Raw genomic sequence first — 22,970 nt, 5'->3', positions numbered from 1 at the left:
GAGGACCCCCTCTCCTCCTGCTTGCACACACAGCACGACTTTACAACTGGAGCCCTCTCCCTAGGCTGCACTACCCCCCTCCGCTCCCCACTACTGCACAAGGCTTCAGACCACTGCTTATTTTCTCTAACTACTCACACCTGCCCACTCCACCCTCCAGCTTGGCAATCCCAGCATCCTGCTGGTTGACAGCCCTAGTGGTCTTGCAGAGCAAGAGGAGGGTCAGTTACTACCAGGTGAGAACACTTTTCCCAGGTGAGTAATCTGGGCCAGGTACCAGGAGTTTCTTACTCCAGAGTTATCCAGACACACCAGCACCACAACCCAGACCAGATGCATCTGTCCACTCTATGTTCCATGTTCTCAAACTCCAGCATAGACCTTCACGGTGATGGTTAATATCGTCAAGTTGACACAGGTTAGAATTACCCACATCTCAGAACATGCCTGCAATACTGATTCTAGATTAGGTTGAGGTGAGAAGATAAACGTATACAGCATCATTCCCTGGGTTGAGGGCCTCGGGCTGAGAAGCAACCAAACAGCATTTACCTCCCTACTTCCTGGCTGCAGATGCCATGTGACCAGCTGCCTCACACTCCTGCCACCATGCCTACCCCAGAACGGCAGGCCCTTTGTTCCTTCAGGTGCTCTTGTCATGGATGTGATCGCAGCAGTGAGAGAAGGATTCACACAGCCAGGGAGACTCTGACTTACAGAACACCTCACTTTCAGGCGAACACAGCTTCCTGGCTATTTTTAGTGTCTCCCAATTGGATCATGGCTACAGAGCAGGAGGAAATAGGTGTCATCCTCTGATCCAATCCCTCACCCTCTGAGGCAGTGGGGACTGGATGCAGGGCCTCATATAGATGAGGCAAAAGCTCTCACTCAGCTGCAGCCTCATCCCACCCCACCAAGCACACTTTCTAGTTCTAGACCCTGGGACACCTTTCAGGCAAAAGACGTCATTATCTTTTCTCTCTCCCAGCAGAACTTTCCATTCTTCGGGAACAGAGACCCTGCATCCTGAATCCTGGTGCTATGACTGTCAAGGGACTGAACGAACAAGCTGCAGACTAGGGGCTTCTGCCGGTTCCTCCAGAGGGACTTAGGCCACTGGAAGGACTGGTCTTGGTCTTATTTGGCTCTTCATGAGCTGCAGAGGAAAATGCAAAAACAAAAAACAAAATCAAGTTTGCTGATACTGCAAAGCGTGCAAGGCTCCCAGGCTTTCGGTGGAAGGTGGGCACCTATGGGAACCCCACTGGGCATGCTCCGCTTCAAACGCATGGGGGAGTCCAGTACCTCTGCTCACGTGGAGAGTAAGAGCTGGGAGACAAGGTAATGCAGCTGAGGTGAGGCCTGGTCGAGTGAATAACTACATGCTGAACTCTGTCCGGCCCGGGACTCCTAACTGCTGTGCTAAGGCTACACTTCTTACGTTAACACAGGCTTCTTGGGGAAACCACAGTGACACCACGCATGCAAGTGCGAGCCTGCTCATACTAAAGACACAGCTGATCACTTGTGGAAACAAACCTCTGGACTGCAGCCAGCTAACAGGCGGGGAGAAAGGCCTGGGGCTGCAGTCTTAGCTAGGGGAGGGTCAGGGTGAGGCTTGGGGGTGTGGCTTACTTCACCTGGTACCATTAATGTAAAATTTGATGTCAAACAAAGGGCCAACAGCTGGTTTAAAGCAGAGTTTCCAGTCCTGAGGAATCAGGCTTAGCTTTTTGATGCTTCTAAAGGAATTCTGGTCCATCTGTAGGAAATACTTCTCAAGTTTTTGTGCTTACCTCAGCTATGTGCAGAATCCAGAAAAAGGCTTGAGAAAGTTAAAATAATGATGGCATGCCCACCTAGAGAAGAGGATCCAGGGTGCTGTTCCCATGACAAATGCCTTGGACAACTGTTCACACACGGGTGCCTAATTCCTGAGCTCTAAGCAGCTGTGATACCCACAGGCATGCTCCTATAAAGCCCTCTCCAGCTCTGTCTTTGAAACAGCATTAGGACTGCTTTTCTGCAAGTAAGTGCACGCTTTAAGAGACTGAAATATACACAGAAACCCTCCTCTGCAACTGCAGTAAGATTTTAAAGCCCCCACTGTAGAAATAATGTGTCAATTAAAATAGCATTTATAACTAAATATGTTTAAATGCTTCTTCATAAAAAGGCTAAAACTTAACTCGTTTTAAATAACCATCTGCTTCTGCCATATAAAATTTTTAGTATCATTGTGTAATTAATATTAATAACACTTTCTGTTAATAATCTTATCTGTCAGATAATCAGGCAGAGATTTAGCATAAGATACGTCCAGTGACCGAAGTTTAAGAATGCAAGGCTACAGACAGTAAGCAGGCACGGAGGAGCACACAGCGGACCCGAGGCTGGCCGACCTCCACCTCTGCGAGCCCATGTCCTAGCAGTCGTCTCACGAGGCTTTCCTAACTGCTCTTCCTCAGGGCTCACTTCCATCATTTGTCTTCCTATCTTATTTTATCATATGCCCTTAAGGTCTATACATTTACAGCTTCTAACACAGGAAGCAAAGGAAGGCTGAAAACCTATTGAATATTACCATGGGCTGGAGAGACAGCTCAGCCAGTAGTGTTTGCCACACAGGTGTGATGAACTGAGTTCAATTCTCTGAACTCATGTTTTAAAAAAATCCAAGTGTGGAGGTATGCACTTGAAATTCACAACTCTGTGGGCTGGAGCAGTAGTTAAAGAGCACTAGCCAGTCTTCCAGAGGCTATAGCTACATGGCAGATAATAATTGTCTTTAATTCCAACCCCAAGGGATCCAACAACCTCTTCTGGCCTCTGGGTACAGATGAAGATGCAAGGCAAAACACCCGTAAATATTAAAGAAAAAGATTTCTAGAGTTGGGGAGTCTGGTGGTTTGAGTAAGATGTCCCCAGCATGTCTCGGGACTTTGGATACTTGGTCCCCACTTGGCTCCATTCAGGAAGACCTAGGAGGTGTGGAGTTGCTGAAGGAAACATGTCACTGGAGTGGGCTTTGAGATTTCATAAAGCCATTCCCAGCACACGCACACACGCGCACTCATTCACGAGACAAACTTTATGCCAACAGTTGATGACGCAGGGGAGGGCAGGGTTAAAGCTTCTCCCACACTGCTATATTTCTCACCAAACCCACAGAAATTACAAGTGAGCATTTTCCAGGCCTAAGAGTAGCATCCAACCATGGGACAAAATCTTTTCAAGAATGCATGAAAAAAAAAAATCACCCAGTCTTCTCTGAACTTGATAACCCACACACCCAACACGTTGCTTATGCTTTCCTGCCAATCTTTAATGGGGGCTGAAGCATGGTGTATTCTAAACTAAACACAAACAAAAACCTAAAATTTGTGTCAACTTGACACCAGCTGGAGTCATCTGGGAGGAGGGAGCCGTAACTGAGAAAATGCCTCCGTACGATCTGGCTGCATGCAAGCCTGCAGACTCTACAGTATACAACACTTTCTTAATTAGTGACTGATGTGGGAGGGCCCACATGGTGGGTGGTGTCACCCTGGGCTGTGGCCCTGGGTTCTATAAGGAAGCAGGCTGAGCAAGCATGAAGAACAAGCCAGTAAGCAGCATTCCTCCCTCCACAGCCTCTGCATCCGCTCCTGCCTCCAGGACTGAGCTCCTCTCCCGACTTCCTCAATGATGAACGGTGAGGAAGGGTAAGCCACATAACCCATCTCTGCCCCAAGATGCTTTAGTCACAGTTTTCCATTACGGCAATAGTCACCCTGAGACAGCTCCTAAAACGGGGACTGAGGAACAGCACAAGCTGTGTCATGGTGGTACTGGACAGAGTCCAGGGAAGACGATGGGAGAAGAGTCAAACTGCCCTGCTGTTCCTGCCTGGTCTGCCACTGCACACGGGTGCACTACTGCCTTGTCAGGACCCTCTTTGGAGCCCTTCTGTGCCTCACCACTACCTGATGCCTTGACATTCACCTGTGCTCCAAGGATGCCTTTGTGCCATGTCTCAGCCACCATTCACCCCATATGTATACACCACATGCTCTCAAGGTTAAAGAGGTCCTGACAGCACTGAGGCCCACGTGACGTGTCTCTCTCCTCGGGGACCACTACCAATGTATTTCAGAGCCTCTGTGCACATGGTGATGTGCTTACTACTGGAATCTCCCCTTGGTATCTGGAAAGGACTGGTGCCAGAGCCCCCTGGGATACCACAAACAGTGGATGCTCCAGTCCCTCATATGGAAAGAACTTACACACATCCTCTTCTGCATCTGAAGCCCTCTCTAGACCACTGGATACCCAATACAGCGTGGATCACAAGTACCTGGGTGCTATGCTTTGGGAACAATGACAAATCTATACCTGTCCAGTAGCGATACACACTTTTCTCTAAATATTTCTGATCAGTTGAGGATTCAGGCAAAGACACCAGGTCAGAGGGCAGTCTGGATCTGCTGAAGGAATGAACGATGTGTTGTGGGCAGTAAAAGCATGAATGTGTGCAGGTTAGCCCGACCGATCATGAAGACATCCTCTGCCTACTCTCTCGTTCTCCTCGCTTGACAAATACGTTTCAATTTGTCTCCTCATTGATTATCTATCTCTCTCCATCTGGGAGAGACTCTGGAATTGTGGGACTCCTATTTCAGTCCCAAGCCCAGGGTGGTGGGATGATACAGTAAAGTGTTAACACGCACTTGTGGGACAAAGGGCAGAAGTGGCAGTGGTGAAATACAGGTCACCTAGACAGGTATGCACTGAACTTGCCTCTGGTTTTACTACTGACTCATTGCCTTAGTCTCTCCTGTTGCTGTGATAAAATATTCTGACAAAGCGACTTAGGGGAGAAAGGTCTGTGCAGGTTCAGTCACAGCTCCAAGATGGAGACTGAGGGTCACATTGCAGTCTTTGTTTTAGTCAGGAAATAGCAGAGAATGTCTGCTAGCCAATACTCAGCCGACAGTCTCTCCACGTAGGCTGTCCAAATGGCCACATGTTCCAAAGTACTGGAGAGCACGCCAATGTGGGTTTATCTCAACCTGCATGAATCACATCTCCAGCCGTCATCCCAGTACTTGGTAGTTATGTCTTTAGAGACTGGGCCTCACGTTGTTAGCCCACGTTGGTCTGAAACTCTTGGCAATCTTCCGTCTCAGTTTTCCAAAGGTTCTGTTCTAGACATGGCCCAGAGACTTAGGGGTGTTTTAACACAGAATCTAAGATGGCAGTGCATAGGCAGACTAAGAGCCATTTCTGAATAGCAGGAAGGATGGGATTCCCGAGGCAAGGGCAAAGAGAAAGTTGCAGCCACCACGTAACTCCAGCCTCCATCTTTTAGTATCCTATTGGCAGGATACAGTTTTGAAGTCCTCCTGCCTCCTGCTGTCTGCTTTCTGCTCTTAATACATCCCAATTTGCCAAAAACATGCTGGAAATGTAATTCTGAAAAGGGGCCGATCGGTCCTGGGATCATGCCGCAGACAAGCTGTGCTTGGCCCCTGCCTGTCAGTGCTTGGAGCCCCCTTCAGCTGTTCCTACATGAGGCTTGTTGAACCGCTAGGAACTCGGGCTGCTAGTTCTAACTTCTGACCCATTTTCAGCTCAAGCCTGGAGACTGAGGATTAGCCAAGGTTCACACAACTCTGCTCCTTAGAGCAGTAGCAGCAGGCTCAGGCTGCCCAGGCCAGCCCTCTCCTTATTGCAGGGACTCCCCAGGCCTTGATGTAAGTGGTTTCTCCACCCCATACAGCATCCTCGGTGCAGGTAAGCCAACCGGCAAAGGGAACTGCTGTGGCATGATCAGCAAAGCAGATGTGGGTCCAACCTGATGCCTCCCCATTGGTTAGAGTACATGCCCTTTACATCCATGTCTGCATCTCAAAAGAGGCCTACACTGGTCGGTTTTCCTCTGCATCAGCCCCTGCCTCCAAGTTCCTGCTCAGTTTGAACTCTTGCCTTGGTTTTCATTAACAGACTGTGACTCAGGATATGTAAGGCAAACAAACAAACAACCCCTTTCCTCCCCACAGTGCTTTTGGCCATGGTGTTTCATCACAGCAACAGTAATCGTAACTAGGAGGCCTTGCCAAGTAGTGACTGTTTAGTCAAGGCTGTGCTGTGCTCACTAGTAGTGGCAACTGGACTGTCAGTGAGCTCCTGATCCCACCGATACTGCTAGTGCAGTTTTGGGAGATGCTGTGTAGAGCTCAGACTGAGGACAAGGCCTTGAAGTGACCTTCCCCCCAAAAAGGAAGCTGGCTTCCATCTTCTTGGAAGAATTCTGATTCCTGGGGACGTGGGGTAGTAGCTGCTGGAAGGAGCTCAGGCCTAGGCACTGCTGCTGTGTGGGCTCAGCTAACTCTGGCTCAGGAAGCTCTTCTTATCTCCATCTCTGGTTATTATCATCAGCTCCTTCTTCCCCAATGACTGTCACTAACAAGAATGCCCCAGACATCAATGGCCATTCCCTTGGTAAGGATTAAAAACCCCTTGAAGAGATCCAGTGGTCTAGAAGATTCTGAGGGAGGGGGCTATAATGACCCATGGCATTGGCCATCTGTTTCAAACATTCCTAGATTTTTACTGGTGGTGGTAAGAGCCCTGCTGGCCTTCAGGCATAAAAGTCACTGCTCCTTGTCCTAGTGACTGGGGTGACAGGGTTGTCCTATTTCTTCTGGGTCAGCAGCTACTGCTGGAAATAGCTGATAGCCAGGAATGGAGGAGGCAGAGTACAAAGTCATAGCATTCTGATCAGGAGGGAAAGAAATCCACCCTTCACCCTATGGCTGGCTACCCAGGAAGCTTCTGCTTTCTCTCAAACCACATGCAGAGAAGGGAACCTGGGTCATCCTTCTAATGAGGCCGCCTAGCATGGTGGATGGAGCAGCCCCCCTGCCCTGCAGGGGGCTTAGACAGGAGTGCCAGGCTTTGAGCCACGAGAGCACAGGGAGGAAGGCTGACTAAGCAGGGGATGGTTCCCCAATGCAGGAGGCTTTGGGAGGGACTGATGGGGAGTTACTCAGGAGCCTTGGAAGAAAACACTTCTCTCTTCCACCGTGTATTTCTTAAAAAACCACCACCAACAACAACAACAAAACAACAACAACAACAACAAAAAACAACCCAGGTAATTTATATGATTCTACATCTTAACTCTGAGTCCTGCCTTAGAAAAACAAAATCACATAGGGACAAGAATGTAAGAAAGACCTGTGTGAATGTGGATACTTATTATGGGTATGGTCTTAGGGAGTCATGGTTCTCAGAGAAAGAATGTCAGATATGAGGCAAGAAACACATCCTAGCCCTCCCCCATTTAAAGGTGAATAAATGACTAGATCAAAGCCGGGCATTGTCCTATTACCACCACCTGCTGGTCAGGTTCTAGAATTGCCAGCACAATACCCAAAGACAAAACTGCAAAGCTCAAAAAACAAATACCCCAAACCAACAAATCAAAACAAAACAAACTAAAGAAGCCATAGTTCTTATCCTTGGGCCCACAGGGACGGTGCAATTGCTAGAGTCCTCCTGCTCTCAACTGCAGAGTTGCTGACCCTTCTTGGATGGGCCACAGCAGAAGCCACAAGATAACAACAAAACAAAGTACAGACAATTAGCAGAGCTACAGCGGATTAAAATACTTCCACAATGGGGAAAGTTGAAAATTAGCAAACCACAAGTACTTCCGTATCAGGACTCAACTGTAACAACCAGAGGTCCTGGCAGGAAGGCAAATAATTCATAGGAGCCCCCACACAGGACTCCCCTCCTCCATCCCGCCCAATCATGCAAGTTCACAGGTACAAGTACACGCACACAGATGTCAGCTATGACTTCCCCACAGAAACATAAATGGTGTTTGTGCTTAACACTGCCAAAGCTGTATGAGCCAGGGAGCCTGAAGGGAACCGAAGCGCGCTGAAGAGTCATATGAAGAAATGTATTCACCATGGCAGCCAGTCATTGAGGCAGAAGATAAACTGTTGGATTGAAGCAATCTGTGAAAGGGTGGAGCTATCAGAACAACCTGACAGCGGCAGGGGGTGGGGGTTTGAGAGTGCTGTTGCCATAGCAACAGCCATGGCCGAGGCCATCAGGAGGCTGGCACTTGCAAGGGACAGTGTGGGTATGGGTGTTGGGGAGTGGCAGACTGAGTCAGACACTCCAGAACACTGGAAGACTAATGCAGATAGTGTGTGTGTTTGTGTGACTGGCTCTTGCCCTTGGCATGGAGGTGATGCATCTAAAACAAACACCTTGCCTTGAAGTGTGCTATGACAACCAAGTTTGCTATAGATGGCCCTCCAGGGCCCCTGCTCCCAGCAGGAATGTTCACTCCTGCCTAACACTTCCAGAGAAAATTACTCGTAAGGAAATGATTAATAAAAAATAAAAAATCACAGGCTTCCAGTAAGAGTCGAGGAAACCCTTAGCCAATAGTTGTTGCAGAGATAATTGTTCTGAATCTATCAATAATGCTAAGCTCCTCTTCATTGACTGCAAACACCAATTTCTTTCACCCAGGATTATAAGTTGGTGTTCTCGGGCTCACTACTGCCATTACGGTGATAAACAGTTCAGACCACAACAGGATCTGACGTGTAGATCAATTCTGGGTCCATAAAGAATCTACACAAGAGGTTCCAGGACAGGAATTTACAGCCACCAGTTTTTTATTCTCTCTTGCTGCAAAAATTACTTCTGTCAAACACTTAGGAGAGTGAGGAAAAATGTAAAAAAATTAATTTTTCATGTACTACTGGAACAGCCTTTTCCAGTGCAGAAGTCCAAGACGAATATACTCTGCATTTAAAAAATTACCCGGCACAGCATGTGGTACTTAGTGGAAGAGGGATCCAATCCCTGCTGTTGCTCGCAAGCCAGCAGACAGCAATTTGAAACCCTGAACAGAGCTGTCTAGATTTTTCTCTGAGGGCAGATGCTGGGCTCATGTTAGCAATGCCAAATTCTATTAGACGTTTAATTTTAAACCTCAGGTATTTAAATGTAAAGCCACACAACAGTAATAGCCATAAAGCACTGGGGCATTCCATCTCACAGAATGGGTTCCTCTTGCCTTCTTCTCTTAATTTAGCCAGCGCCTCCTGCCTCCCAGTTTTATCCACTACAAAGTCATCTATCTAATTAGGAGTGGCTCACAGCTGCCTAGAGGCAGATGCCCCAGGGGTACCTGTGCGTCAAAAGGGGGAAGGATTGAAAAGTTCTCTGAAGCCTAAGTCTTAATTTAGGGTGGAAGACAGGGCAGAGAAAAGAGACTTCTGGTGCTGGGCCTGAAGACAAGCCCTTCACAGTGCAGGTGGAGGGAGACCCTAAAGCTTCCAGGCTCTGTCGCACGGCCGCCATCGGGATATCTGCTGCCATCGGGATAGCTGTTGCCATTGGGATAGCTGCTTCTGCTGCCCCAACAAACAGAACAGAGGTGGGCCTGGGGGGTGGGGTGGTGGCAGTTAGGCGGTAGATAAAGTGATTACAAAAACAAGGGTCTTGTGTCAACTAAGTAAGAAGAAAACCTGATGGGAAGCCCTCGGGCTTCTCTCCTTGGCTGCTATCATGGAGCACTGCAGGGGAACGTTTGTGTGATAAGAGGCCATATAATGCACTTACACACACATTTTACTTATGTGTCCCATAGGATTCTGTGCTCCTGTGCCCCTTAAAGATGGTGGGAATTGGGGCTGGCCCCAGATGGATCTGTGCAGTAAAGGTGGGACGGTAGTAACCTGTGGGAGGTGGCACATGGGGCAGCCTGGGCTTCTGCCCTTCTAGCCAACTCCTGGCAGCTGTCTGTCAGACATCCCTCTGTCCAGTTCCAGGTGTCTGTTTGGATCACCTTTCCTGACCCCTGCTTCTCTCTCGGTTTTGAGAAGACCTGGTCAGAAGCGTTTGTTTGTTCCCTTCTGTGGAGTGCCCTGGAAAGACCAGAAGTAAGATGGTGTTTACTCAGAGCAAGCGTCCTGCTGCAGCAGCAGCTGGGGGGCCCACAGGGAAGACCTCACGTGGAATCTTTTAATTAGAACAAATTATGCTAAAATGACTCTCAAAACCCTGTCTGACAGATTACATACAACAGTGGGAATTCCCTTAAATACCGGTGAACGGGCCACAGACAGAATGCCACAGGCAAAGCAAGCTGCAGCAGCCAGTGCACGGAGCACGCTGCATAATTCATGCTGTCACACAAACATCAAAGGCAGTTTCCAGGGTACCACATCTGTCCCCCAAGAAGCAGGCCACACTTGTCAAAAAAAAGTGGAAATCTGAGAGACGACAGAGGGGATTCCCCAGAACTTAGACGTTACACCAGGAATCCTGAAGACTGAGAGGCGGATGAATTGACTCAACAATACAAAATACGTGCGGATAGTGAGATGCCAGCAATCCTGGTAGGGCGGAAGACTGGGATATAACATTTGACATCCCTTTTCAACTGCACTATGTCCCTATTACCTAACCACAGGTAAGACATCTGTCCCCTCTGCAGCCTCCACTTTTAGATCTGACCAATGAAGAGGATTTAAGGTCTACGCCCCGAGCAGAGGACAGATGGATGATGGGATGTAGATGAGATAGGAGATCAAGGACAAAGTGCTCACAGGTGACTGGTGAGACATGCGTGCCACTGTCAGAGCAGCCCATGGCACCATGCTCCCAGTGGAGCATGGGTACCCTGGGCATTGAACCCAGCCCCTGGCTTTCACAGAGGACCTGGAGATGGCCGCAGTTTGTGCCCCCTCTTACCACTGCTGATGGCTGAGTTTGCAATGACTGTAGCGTCACTCCACTGGTCGGCACTGGAGACTGAGTAGGAGCGCTGGTGCATGCCATCGGGTCGGCTGTTGAAGGAGACCAGGCTGATGCCGCTTGCCATCTGAGACCCAGACGCACTAGTGACATTCCCTAGGAATAAACAAGTCAGGTGAACACCACGCCGGACTGCAGACCACAGAAACCAGCATGACCTAGTCTGTGGGGCTTCACGCTGGCACAAGTACCTGACCCCTGCACGCCGCTGTCATCCTGCCTACTCCAGTAAGTCAAAGGAAGCCAGGTACAGTACAAGATCATGAAGAAAAGGGCATCATGAACCCCAATGGTGCCCCATTGAGCAAGTGTGAAGAAAGAGTGCTGGCAACTGCCCATAAATCCATCCAAAGACCAGTAGCCCTGCTATAATCTCTAAAGACAAGAGAACCAGTGAGGGCAGAACGAGCCACCAGAGGGAAAAAAGAAGACCACGAGAGGCTGGTCATGCCAACCTAGCCACACAGACTCATCAACTGGGAGGCAACTGCCTGTTACCAGGGGACGCTGCTCATAGGACAACTGTCCCATATAATCAACCCAGAGGCACCTCAGTGGAAACCCTCACTACTAACCTTGTAAAGGTTCTGAAGAACAAGAGTCACCCAGTGGCTTCAGAGCTCACGGGGGCTGTGAAGGAAGATGGTTCTTCTGTAGGCACGATGATTTGAGTCAGTTGCTCAACATCAAAACACATGATTGCCTGGTCACACCAATTTTAGACTCAACAAAGTAATTACTTAGCTGCTTTTCTCTAAGGCTTAGCCATCATGTCCATGGCTTGTGAATGGGTCCATTAGAGGGAGCCAGGTGGCTCTTTGGAGATACTGTTTTGTTTGGTTTTTGATTTGTTTGTTTTTTAAGGCAGGGTCTTTCTACATAACCCTGGTTGTGCAGGAACTCACTATGTAGAGCAGCTGACCCCAAACTCAGAGAGAAGGCGTTTTTCAATTTTCCTAGTGGTCCTGGTTCCGAACTGACTCAGTGGGAGGTTTTCCTGGAGCAGGGCTTTAAGAGAGTGGCCCATCAGTAGATCAGTAGTGCCAGTCTGGCCAAGTAGAGGCTTTAAAAATTAGGCTTCTGCCAGGGCCTAGCAAACACAGAAGTGGATGCTCACAGTCAGCTATTGGATGGATCACAGGGCCCCCAATGGAGGAGCTAGAGAAAGTACCCAAGGAGCTAAAGGGAACTGCAACCCTATAGGTGGAACAACATTATGAACTAACCAGTACCCCGGAGCTCTNNACTCTAGCTGCATNTGTATCAAAAGATGGCCTAGTNGGCCATCACTGGAAAGAGAGGCCCATTGGACTTGCNAACTTTATATGCCCCAGTACAGGGGAATGCCAGGGCCAAAATGTGGGAGTTGGTGGGTAGGGGAGTGGGGGGGGGGGAGTGTATTGGGCACTTTTTGGATAGCATTGGAAATGTAAATGAGGAAAATACCTAATAAAAAAAATTAATTAAAAAAATTAGGCTTCTGATTTTGATGGATAAAGGGTGGGGTGAAAGAATATGAATTTGAATGCACCTGCACACACCTGTGAACATGAGCATGCACGTGTATATACACACACACACAAACTCACTCTCTCTCTCTCTCTCTCTCTCTCTCTCTCTCTCTCTCTCTCTCACACACACACACACACACACCCCAGTAACTTAGTCGATTGGTGAGAGGCAGTACGGAGCAGAACACCACAGTGTGCTAAGTAAACACTGCTGATTATCTGTCCCATCACTCTGACAGAAAACCTGAAGAAAGCAGCATATGAGAAGTTGTTTGTGTTTGACTGACAGCTTGAGGGAACAGTCTACTGGTCACACTGTAACTACAGCCAGGACCCTGAGGACCAGTGCTCAGCTGAGTCCTCCAGATTTCTTCAGCCTGGGGCCACAGATCGTGGAACGGTGCCACTCGCACTTAGGGCCCACTCTTTATTAACTAACACCCAATCTACTAATGTCCTCCCACGCCTAGATGATCCTATAACCCGTCAAGCTGAGAATTCACACTAACTAACATAAAGATGTCTCTCCATCAAAACCAGAAGCGCAACAGAACACCGGTTCTTTGCTGTTGTCTGAACTGAATGTGGTTTGAACCTCAGAAGGGAAACCAGCTGTGTGAGTCCAGACCAGAACCCAGAAGTGACAGCAAAGGGAAAAGCCAAGGGCCACAGACCTTCCTGTTCACAGTGGCATCCAGAGAACAGATGAGCAAACCTGAGAGTGTCCAAGCTGCAGAGTCCCTGAAAACCTTACCACTGCTTTCTAGATACCCAGGTTAAATGGGTCTGAGTGGGCCTTCAAACTCTTAACTAAGACCAACATTCAACGTAGAAACTAGAGACACAACTACAAACTGCAAGCAAAGCTCTTCATCACAACAGACGTATGGGCCAGGTGTCTGAAAGCTGTTTGTGTGTCTATGTGGGGAGGGTGTTGGTTGGTATGTACCTGTGTGTGGGATAGAAAGTGGATACTCAAAGCCTCAGGGCCAGTCTCCCCCAGCTGTCATTTTCTGAAGGCACAGGAGCATCTAAACACCCTGGAAAGAACAGCAATATTCCGAGGCCCATATTCTGAGGATCAGTGCCATGAATAACAAGACCCTGCTCTTGCCTCACACCTCCCAGCAGCTGGGGAGGGGCTGCTGTTACCAAGGAGACATTACACACAGCTGCTGGGATTCTTCATATGCCTCTTCCGAGCCCACCCTGAAGCTGGCTGCCTCTTGGAAAACTCATTCCCTTAGTTCAGAGGCAGCACCCTTCCCTCTGAGTGGGTGAGGGGCTCCCTCCACAAGGACCAGAGCTGTGGCTCTGGTAGGCTGGGGCCTGCCTAGATGAGCTGTGCCCATTGCTCCTAAGGGCTCCAAGCAAGGAGAAGAGCAGGGGAGGGATGTAAGGGAGGGAGGGCAAAGAGACTTGGGGAGTGAGTTCTGAGGCCGTTCTCAGATCCTATAACCCACAAAGCTGAAAATTCACACTAACATAAAGATGTCTCTCCATCAAAAAACAGAAGTCATATTGTATGTCATACAATGGTCACCGTGATGCCATGCATCTATCCATCCAGGCCGTATTGACAGAAGTGCCACCACAACTCCCCAGTATCTCCCCTGATTTGCTCCCACTTTCATCCCATGAGGTCTCTGCAAGCGGAAGCTGTGGGATACGGCTGTGGTGATGGAAGAAGAGCCAGGCAAGACTGTTGGGAGTGGTGGAGCACACTGATAACTACAGTACTAAAGAGGTGGAGACAGGACAAGAGTGAGTTCCAGGCCAGACTGCACTGCAAAGAGAGTTCCAGGCCAGCACAGGCTAGGATGCTCCTTCTCAGAAGGATGAAGGGATGAGGGGTGTCCTCTTTGGCCTCTGAGGTCCTCTGAGCCCAGTGTAGAGAGACTCATAGCAATTAACAACACGTCAAGATGATTCTGCCTACACATGCTTTATGCCCACAGGCCCAAACACCCTAGAAACTGAAAACAAGCCTGATCATCATCTGATCCAGGATGACAATGCTCAGCACCAGCCGCTGCTTCCTTTGTCCATTCTCTAGCAACGAGGCTGTGATGGTGTCTTAGAGTTTGCATTGCTGTGAACAGACACACTATGACCAAGGCAACTCTTATAAGGACAACATTTAATTGGGGTTGGCTTACAGCTTCAGAGGTTCAGTCCATTATCATCAAGACAGGAGCATGGCAGCATCCAGGTAGAGCTGAGAGTTCTACATCTTCATCTGAAGGCTGCTAGAAGACTGGCTCCCATGTGATTAGGAGGGTCTCATTACCCACCCCCACAGTGACACACCTACTCCAACAGGGCCACACCTCCTAACAGTGGCACTCTCTGGGCCAAGCATATTCAAACCACCACAGATGGCTAGTTTTAACGCCATGTTGACAATCTAGAATCACCTGGGAAGGGAGTGTCAATGAGGGGCGGCCTGTGGGTACATCTATGGGGGACTGTCTTGGTTGCTTTAATTAATGTGGGGAGGGTCAGCCTGGGAGTGGGTGGCTCCATCCCCTAGCTTTGGACCCTGTCCTGTAAAGAGTAGAGTATGAAGTCTGCTGAATGGTAAAGATGGGCACATTCATCTCCCTCTGAACTCCTGCCTTGATTGACTTCCCTGTGGTGACAGACCAGAAGCAGGAACTGTGAGCTAAGACAAACCCTTTCTCCTTGAAGTTGCCTTTTGTCATGGAATTTTATCACTGTGACAGAAATGAAGAAACTCTCCAGCATCCAGACTTTTGACACTGTCATCAACAAAGACAGAATGGGGTAATCATGTTTTAATAAAGTAGATAAAATCACAAAAAGCGTGTGGGACTTTATGTTTGGGTGCATTTATAACTATCTTTAGCCCTGTGTGACCTGAAGGCTACAATCCCTTGCTGAAGGGTGGGCCTACAGGACAACCCACCTAACACTTCTGAAGCAGTTTTCCTGATAAGTCAAGGAAAGAGTTCCCAAGTCTTCATCACTGACTAGAGAAACAGGCCTTGGAGAGGAGCCACAAGCACCTGATCTCACAGGAGCAGCATAGACATTCAGATGGAGATGTCTGAGATGAGCTCAGGGTTGCCAGGGCTTTTCTGGTGGTGGGATGCCAAAGTGCTGGAAAATGAAGGCAGATTTTCTTAAAGTGTACATGTTACAGACAGCACAGGACGAGACTGTTCATGCATTCCTGGCTGCTCCTCTCCATTGCAAACCTCCTGCTGTTTGTCAAATGACATTTAAGCAGGAGCCAGATGTATTAAGATGCTGGGGAGGCAGCTCTGGTTTTGGCAGAGCTCACTTTCTGAGGAGGAAGTCTCCTGGGAGCCAAAGGGGACCTAGGTGGCCAAGGAGACCTGCATCCAGAAGGGTCCTAGCTATCCTAGCTGCTCTGAGGAAGCAGATACCCAGCAGCCTTCATCTACCCAGGCACCCCATGTCCCAGAGGCAAGACTAAACTGACTGCAGTTATGAAGGTAGACTTCTGAGCTGTGTGCCTGTGGTCTGGAGTAGTTGCCAGGAAGTGCTCATGGATAACATTTTTGCTTATGCACAACAATTTTATACCCTAAGTAGAATTAAATTTGGAGATTTCATTTCAAAACAACCCATGGTTTGAGTTAGCAAAGGGTTCACAGCTGACAAAAGCATTTGCTCTCTGATGACTTGAGTGTGATCCCACATGAAGAGAGGAGAGACTTGACTCTCTCAAGTTGTCCTCTGATCATAAAATGTCTCCCCCACCAATAAATAAAAAAATTAAAATTTATGGCTTTTGGCATCACTTGGCTAATGACAGCTGTGATCTTGGCTTTGCTCTTGACACCATGAGCAGAGGCAGCATCACCTGACTTATCTGGATGCAGCGGCCTTGCTGTCTTCTTAGCCCCTTGCCCACCAGTTCCTACTCTTTTATGTCTCAGAGTTAAACAGTTTTCCAAATACAGAGGAAAATATCACAGAAACCCAGCAGTTCTGATTTCCCCTGGGATTAAAGCTCTTTTTTCTCCATATATACTGATTTATTCCATTTTTAACATGAATTATGACTTGTACTGATTGTGACCCAATAAACCAGAAATGTTTTCTCTGTTGGGCATGGTGACATATACCCAGCATTCAGGAGCCAAAGGCAAGAGGATGGCTGGCTGCAGGTTTGACACCAGCCTGGTCTACATCGCGAGCTCCAAGCTATAAAACAAGACCTTGTCTCAAAACAATGACAGCACATTAAGCCAGAAAGCCTCAGAGGTGAAGGAGGTATGTATCTGTCTAATTGAAAATAAGAAAGATATGAACACCAGGAAATGTTATACTCAATATACTGTGTTCAGAAGCCATGAGCAGGCCCTGCCTTTAAACATAAATATATAAGGAGAGATGTTAGACCTGGAGGCAAACCACCATCCAAAGCTGCACACGACATATGGAAGCGCTGAGTCTGCCTATCAGGACCAAGAAGCATCTCTAATATGCACGTTTCTGGCTATTTCTATCCTTTCAGTAAGTCTGCCAGGTCAAGGAACAGCCCTACAGCGTTTAGGGTTCACTGAGTATTATTTTGTACCTATACCCATTTCTAGCTGTAGCAGGGCACACTTTCTATTCCGATTTCCTTTCCGTTGCTATAATAAAAACACAAAAACCAAAAGCAGCTTAGGGGAGGAAATGCTTTATGACAAATCAGGGTCACAGTCCATCACTGAGAGAAGTCGGGGCAGGAACTCAAGCAGGAGCTTGAGGCAGAAACCACAGAGGAAGACTGCTCACTGGCTCACAGACGTATGCATGCTTTATTAGCTTTCTTATACAGCCTAGTGGATGGTCCTGCCCACAGTGGGATCGGCTCTTATATCAAACAATAATCAAGACATCCCCCACAGACAAGCCCACAGGCCAGTCTGATCTGGGAATCCATCAGCTGACACTCTCACATCTAGGCTATGTCATTACTGACTAGGGCTGTATCTAATTTTTTTAAATACACCTGCAGACATGTGACATGTAGTTCCATTTTTGTTTCCAAGCAAACATTACTAATTGCCCACATACTATAATCCCTCATGTATAGTGTTCACGGGGGAGTATTGGGCAGGACCTGCCTAGGACACCACATAAGGAACTTACACTTCTGCAAACATACACACACACAAGGAGTAGCTTTCCTGAAGATACTTTTATTCTTCAAGCACTTGAGGGCTAGGACTCTCGTTGGGTGGCAATTCACTTCATGCTGGCAAGTTATTAATTAGGCCAAGAAGCAAAAGTCCTTATCTGTGAAGGACTGTGAAGTCAGTCTTTATCTGACTGAGAGCTAAAGACCTTGACCTCAAGACCACTTAAGACAGAAGTGTGTATAAGCACTGTCTCAGACACCTTCAAAGCCAGGCTGAAGTACACCAGAGATGTGGCGGCTGGCTTTGCTCCCTATCATTAAGTTGAAGGGCTAGGGATCCTATACCTATCTGGTGCTAATGTTACACATTTACTGAAACCTGTAACTACACCAGCTATGACCAGAGTATGTCCTGAGCTCTTCCTACCCAGTGTTAGAATATCGAGTGTGAGATGGTCAACAGGACTGAACTACAAACAAAATATGCCAGAAGTTCTACAAGACACAATCACACCCCCAGTTGAAACTGCCAGCCCGCAGAAAGCCATGCCAATCCACAGCTTACAGAATGCCCAGCATTAAAGTCTAGGGTAGGTCTCGGCTGAGGAGCAACCTCTTAAAAGATACTTTTTCAAATAGCATTTTGTTGGTATGCCTGGGAAGATGACATAAAGTTGGGATCTTTGGAGGAGTCTGAAGCCCCACACTGGAAGCCATATTAGGTCTTCTCTTTGATGGGATGGAAGAGGGTTCTGATGCAGTCACAGACAAGGGCCTTGAAAGGAAGTGTCTACTCACTGAGATCAAGTGTCCACTGGACTCTTTGGGGCTAAGTCTGCTGGAACAAGGCCATCTTTTCCTCCTGCACCCTGACACTCTTGTGGCTTCACCGCACTTCTGAGCCCTACTAGCCACCATGAACAGGCAGCTCTCTGTGGACCTTGGTTTTCCTTGAATCTCGTGGATGTGACCACCAACACCTTGTTCTGTGCCTTTATTTCAAGAGTGTCTGCAGAGCAAACTGATGACAGGGACAGTGTATTCCCCAGAGAAGGGGAGAACTTTCTACCACCTGTGGTAACAAATGTCAGTTTCTATGGCAAAAGTAGGGGTGACTGGCTTGCCTCCCCCCCCCCCCCACTACGGACAACTGTCCTGAGTTTAGGGTAAGCATGTTATGTGCAACGCCATCTTGAGAGACCTGGGCTTGGGGTGGTGACAATGCTGACCTGGCTACTGCTGCTTCTAGGATGGGCTGTAAATTGTCCTAGCCCACGAATCTTATCAGCCATGTAACTGGTTGGAACAGAGTAGGGGACTCCTGTGTCTTTCTTGTCCTGATTCCTTGTCTTAAATGCCTTGTCTCATCACACTTGGGTCCTGTGCACCAGGCACGGACACCCTTAGGAAATCTGTAATCTAATTTACCCCAAGGAGTCAGAGGACCCCAGGGTCCCTCCCCCATTCAGGCATGGAGACATGGAAGCCTTCAGAGAGACTGAGGGGCAGGGGGCTCCCCCTGCTGGAAGGACTCGGAAGACCTCCCTTGGAACACTGCAACACTGAGTTTAGACTCTGGAGTCACACTACATCGGGACAAATGGAAGGAGAGCAGAGCCCGTAGAGGACACACTGTTCTCACAGGGCAACCTCACTGACCTGTGTTAGCACAGAGCTCCACAGATTGTTCAAGTATGGTTCACTTCTCTTTAAATATTTTTCCTCTTCATTCATCCCTCCCCCAACCAGGTATATGCCCAGATAGGTTCAATCGCATCTTCCCAAAAGCAAAATGCAGATGTTCACTGTGGTTGCGCTCCATAGTCTTACCCTGGATGTCAACAGCTGTACCCACTTTCCAAGGACATACCACAGCAACCATCACCCATACACCACCGAGAATGGAGGAGCCACTGACCAACGGCAGGAGGATGAACAGCACACAGACCATGGGTCAGGTGGCAGCAAGGAGGACCACTCAGGCTGTAAGGACTGTGCTCAAGGGGCATGTCACATCCATGGAATGCTAAGTCAGAGGGGCCACCCTTGTGTGCGGTGAGCTGCCAGCACCAGCCACCTGCACTCAGCTATAGTTCAGAATACTTCACTTCCTTTAAACACTGTTTAATAACCAAATGTTTGTGTGTGTAGGCGCGTCCTTGCCCTAGTGTGGCGCTCACAGAACAGTTTTTGAGAGTTGTTTCTCTTCTTTCACCAATGGGTCCCGGGAGTCAAACTCAGGTTGTCTGTCATGTGGCAGGTGCTTTTATTCACTGAGTCACCTCCCCAGCTTGGGTTCTGCACTTTTTACACAATTACTGTATGGGTCACATTTACCCTCCCTACAAAGTTAAAAACAAAACAAAACAAAACAAAAACTGCTGCCCCGCTGGCTTGTGACTACAGATGCCACTTCAAAAGCGAGCACTGGGCTAGGCAGAGGCAACTTCCCAGCAGTGAGTCCCAGGGCACGACCCTGCTCGGCACAGCCTGGGGTGCTGACTTCTCAGCCAGGTTCCTGAAGCACCAACTTAGCTTTTCATCTGGGAACTTCCTCCCAAATGGGACCAAGAAACTCAGGGGTCAGTCAGCTACCTGGCAGGCTCAGGGCTCAGGGAGGGCGTTTCCTGGAAAACCCCCTTCCGGGATCAGCTGGTGCGGCCTGATTAGCAGGGGGCAGCTGCATTACCATGCTAATCCGAGTCCCTGGCGCCTCTTCCTTGATATGGATATGTACGTGTGCTTAGCTGCTCCTCTTGATGAGCGCAAGCCTCCCCGTGTCAAAAGCCCTGATATCCTCTCCAAAGAATCATTTTCCTTGTACTTACCTCCCTAAAGTGTAAGAGTTGATTTGAAAAGATACTTACCTCCACCATATGCTATTTTTCTTTAAACAATTTGCATTTCAAAGTGACGATGGCATCTATATCTGAATGAGCATCAGTATGTTGCCTGAACTGATCTCAAATGAGCATGAAAAAGATGCTGCTTTGCTATTGAACGAGGATGTTTTCATCCCCCAAATGACATCAAAGACAGACTCCCTCTTTTAAGCTTTAAGCTTAGTACATTAAAAATAGACTTCTCTGATTAAAAAAAAAAAGTACAACCTCTGAGAAGATGGCTTTCTGCAGCGTTCAAGTGCACATTCATCAACAATCATTCCTTTAAAAGACATTTTCATTACCTATTCTGTTTCCCGGCTAGCTTCACAAACAGGTTGCAACTTTATCAAAGAGTTTAACTAAAGGGGGTGTGTAAAAAACCAAAAAACAAACCCCAAATCCTTGGCTTTGGCTTACTGGTTAAAGAAGAATGAAAGAATTAATTGCTTCAGTTACTGAGGAGACGGCCACGCATTTCCATGCATGCTGGGTGAGAATGAGAGGCTGGAGAGGCTCCTGTGAGCACCAAGCCGGAAGCAATCATAGTAGAATTCTAACTTTAAAACCCAAATCCCAAACTATAACTCCACAACATAACAGAAAAGAGCCCATTTCTCTACTGGGGCCATCGCTCAACCAACAGTCAGGGAAAACATCTCAGGTCCAGGCTCCCAAAGATGACTCGGGGCATGTAGGAAGACAGGGTCCCTGCAATCACTGCTGGATGACAGAGGCTATTCCAACGGTCACAGCACTGCAAGCTAGGCCTTCACCATCTGCTCTGTCCTCTAATTACAAGCCAAAAAGAATATAATTCACGACGTGCCCATAAAAAGTGAGATGCGAATGATTTAAGTGCCTGTGAGGGAGGCTGTTTGCTCCAGTATTTGCACTGGAAAGCTGCCCTCCTTTTGGCAACCAGAATTTCTGTCCAAGAGAGTTGTTCTCCCCAAGGTTGCATCCAGAGTCTTCTCTTCAGGTGTGAGAGCCCTGGCCCTGCATGCTACGGTTCCCGTTTTGTAGACAGGTGCAATTCGATATGCTCACTACTAAGAGACAGAGCTGGGATTATTCGCTGTAGGGTACATCTTTCTGTTACTACACTTTTCCAGTCTAGACCTAGGGGCAGTGAAACATATCCGATTAACTAAATTCTCAGGATGACCACACTCAAAGTCAAAAGCCTAGAATTAGAGAAGCTGAGATGTTCCATAAAATGTGCAAACAGCTATTCCTAGTCTGATTTCTCTCTAGTTATGGTGCCAAAGGAAAATAACAAAAGCCTATTTTATTGCCTAAATTCCTTAAAACCAATTTTGCCAAATGAGGACCATGGGTTAAGTCCAGGACCATCACAGCAATAGGTCAGCATTTTATAAGCCACATGTAGACGTTTTCCTTAGCTAGCACCATAGAAAAGATTTGCTATACATCCTTAAAAAGCAACCCTATGGTGTGCATGTGTGTAAGCACACGTGTGGCGGTCAGAAGACAATCTGTGGGAATTGCTTCCCCTCTTTTACCACATGGGTCCCAGAACTGAACTTAGGCTGTCAGGATTGGGGTAAGCACTGCGATCTGCAGAGCCCTCCTGTTGGCTCTGTGATACATCTTTGGCAGGAACCGTTTTCTGATATTGTCACACAACCATTATCTTATTTAGAGATCCAGAACTTCAGCTTGTTGATTCACTGTAGGTAACTGGCATTACCGACTTGTAGGTCGTTCTCGCTGTTTCCTCGGTTTCCCATGGTTAGACAACACTCTGATAGACAACTTACACTTTTGGGCTTTCCTAGGATAACTCCTCAGAGGGGTCGGGGTCAGGGCTGCAGTGAGTGGTATAGATCCACATTTTGGATCATTTTCTTAACGATCCCCCAAAGAGGACTGCCAATATTAGAACAATGCAGACCACAGTTTAAGAAACAGATAAAATGAACATGATAAGGTCAGCAATAAACAAGGAAGTGATCAGATTATACATGGTACCCTGCTGCCAGCCGAGCCTCTGACCACCTTGGGAGTTGGCAATCTCATCAACAGTGGGTTCTCCTTTCCTTTATAGTTTATTTACTTAGTGTTTAGTAAAAGCTTAAAAGCGGCCAATTCTCCAGGATCTAGAGGGTCTGCATGTGCTCCTTGCGGGGTATTCTCCTAGTCCCAGGCGGTGCCTATGCTTGCTTCACTTCATGTGAGCTCATTAACTCACCCGGTGATGTCACTGAATACATTGGCCTGGGAGGAACAGCGTGGGGACAGCTAACTCACCGTGCTGTGCTGACGTGGCCAGAGGTGCAGCTTCTAAAAGGGGAATAGAGAAGAGAGAAGGACCACGTGTGTGGGACACAGGAGGAACTAGGACTGCTTTCTGGAAGTGGGCAACAGGGAGCGAGAGAGCAGCAAAGCTGCTAGCACTCCATCCCTAGCACCTAGCTTTCCTCGGGATGGATGGATCAGAGCTTCGGCACAACTCAGGAGTTGGTGCTGAGCATCTTGGCTGAGTTTCTATCTAAGAGATGTAATTTGGAAATACATGTGTATTCCCAAGGCAAAGCCTCCACCTGCCTCCCCCCCGCCCCCCGCCCCCAGCCCTGTACCAGCACTCAGAGT

General features: G+C 48.0%; 1 protein-coding gene across 7 annotated transcripts in view; it reads right to left on the bottom strand.

Annotated features, from left to right (window-relative positions):
* Positions 1-22,970, bottom strand: part of Agap1 (ArfGAP with GTPase domain, ankyrin repeat and PH domain 1) — a 435,940-nt gene that overhangs the window by 115,337 nt on the left and 297,633 nt on the right. For 4 of the 7 annotated variants that reach the window (XM_021160509.2, XM_029480713.1, XM_029480700.1 and 1 more), the window contains one exon: positions 10,777-10,935. The exons of the other annotated variants lie outside the window; for them this stretch is intronic. In XM_021160509.2, coding sequence (XP_021016168.1) covers positions 10,777-10,935 — 159 coding nt within the window. The remainder of the gene's footprint in view (positions 1-10,776; positions 10,936-22,970) is intronic. 7 annotated transcript variants of the gene reach the window in all.

The sequence above is a fragment of the Mus caroli genome, chromosome 1 (assembly GCF_900094665.2).
Source record: "Mus caroli chromosome 1, CAROLI_EIJ_v1.1, whole genome shotgun sequence".
Lineage (NCBI taxonomy): Eukaryota > Metazoa > Chordata > Mammalia > Rodentia > Muridae > Mus > Mus caroli.
The sequence above is the reverse complement of the archived record's forward strand: the minus strand, read 5'-3'. Positions and strand labels throughout refer to the sequence as shown.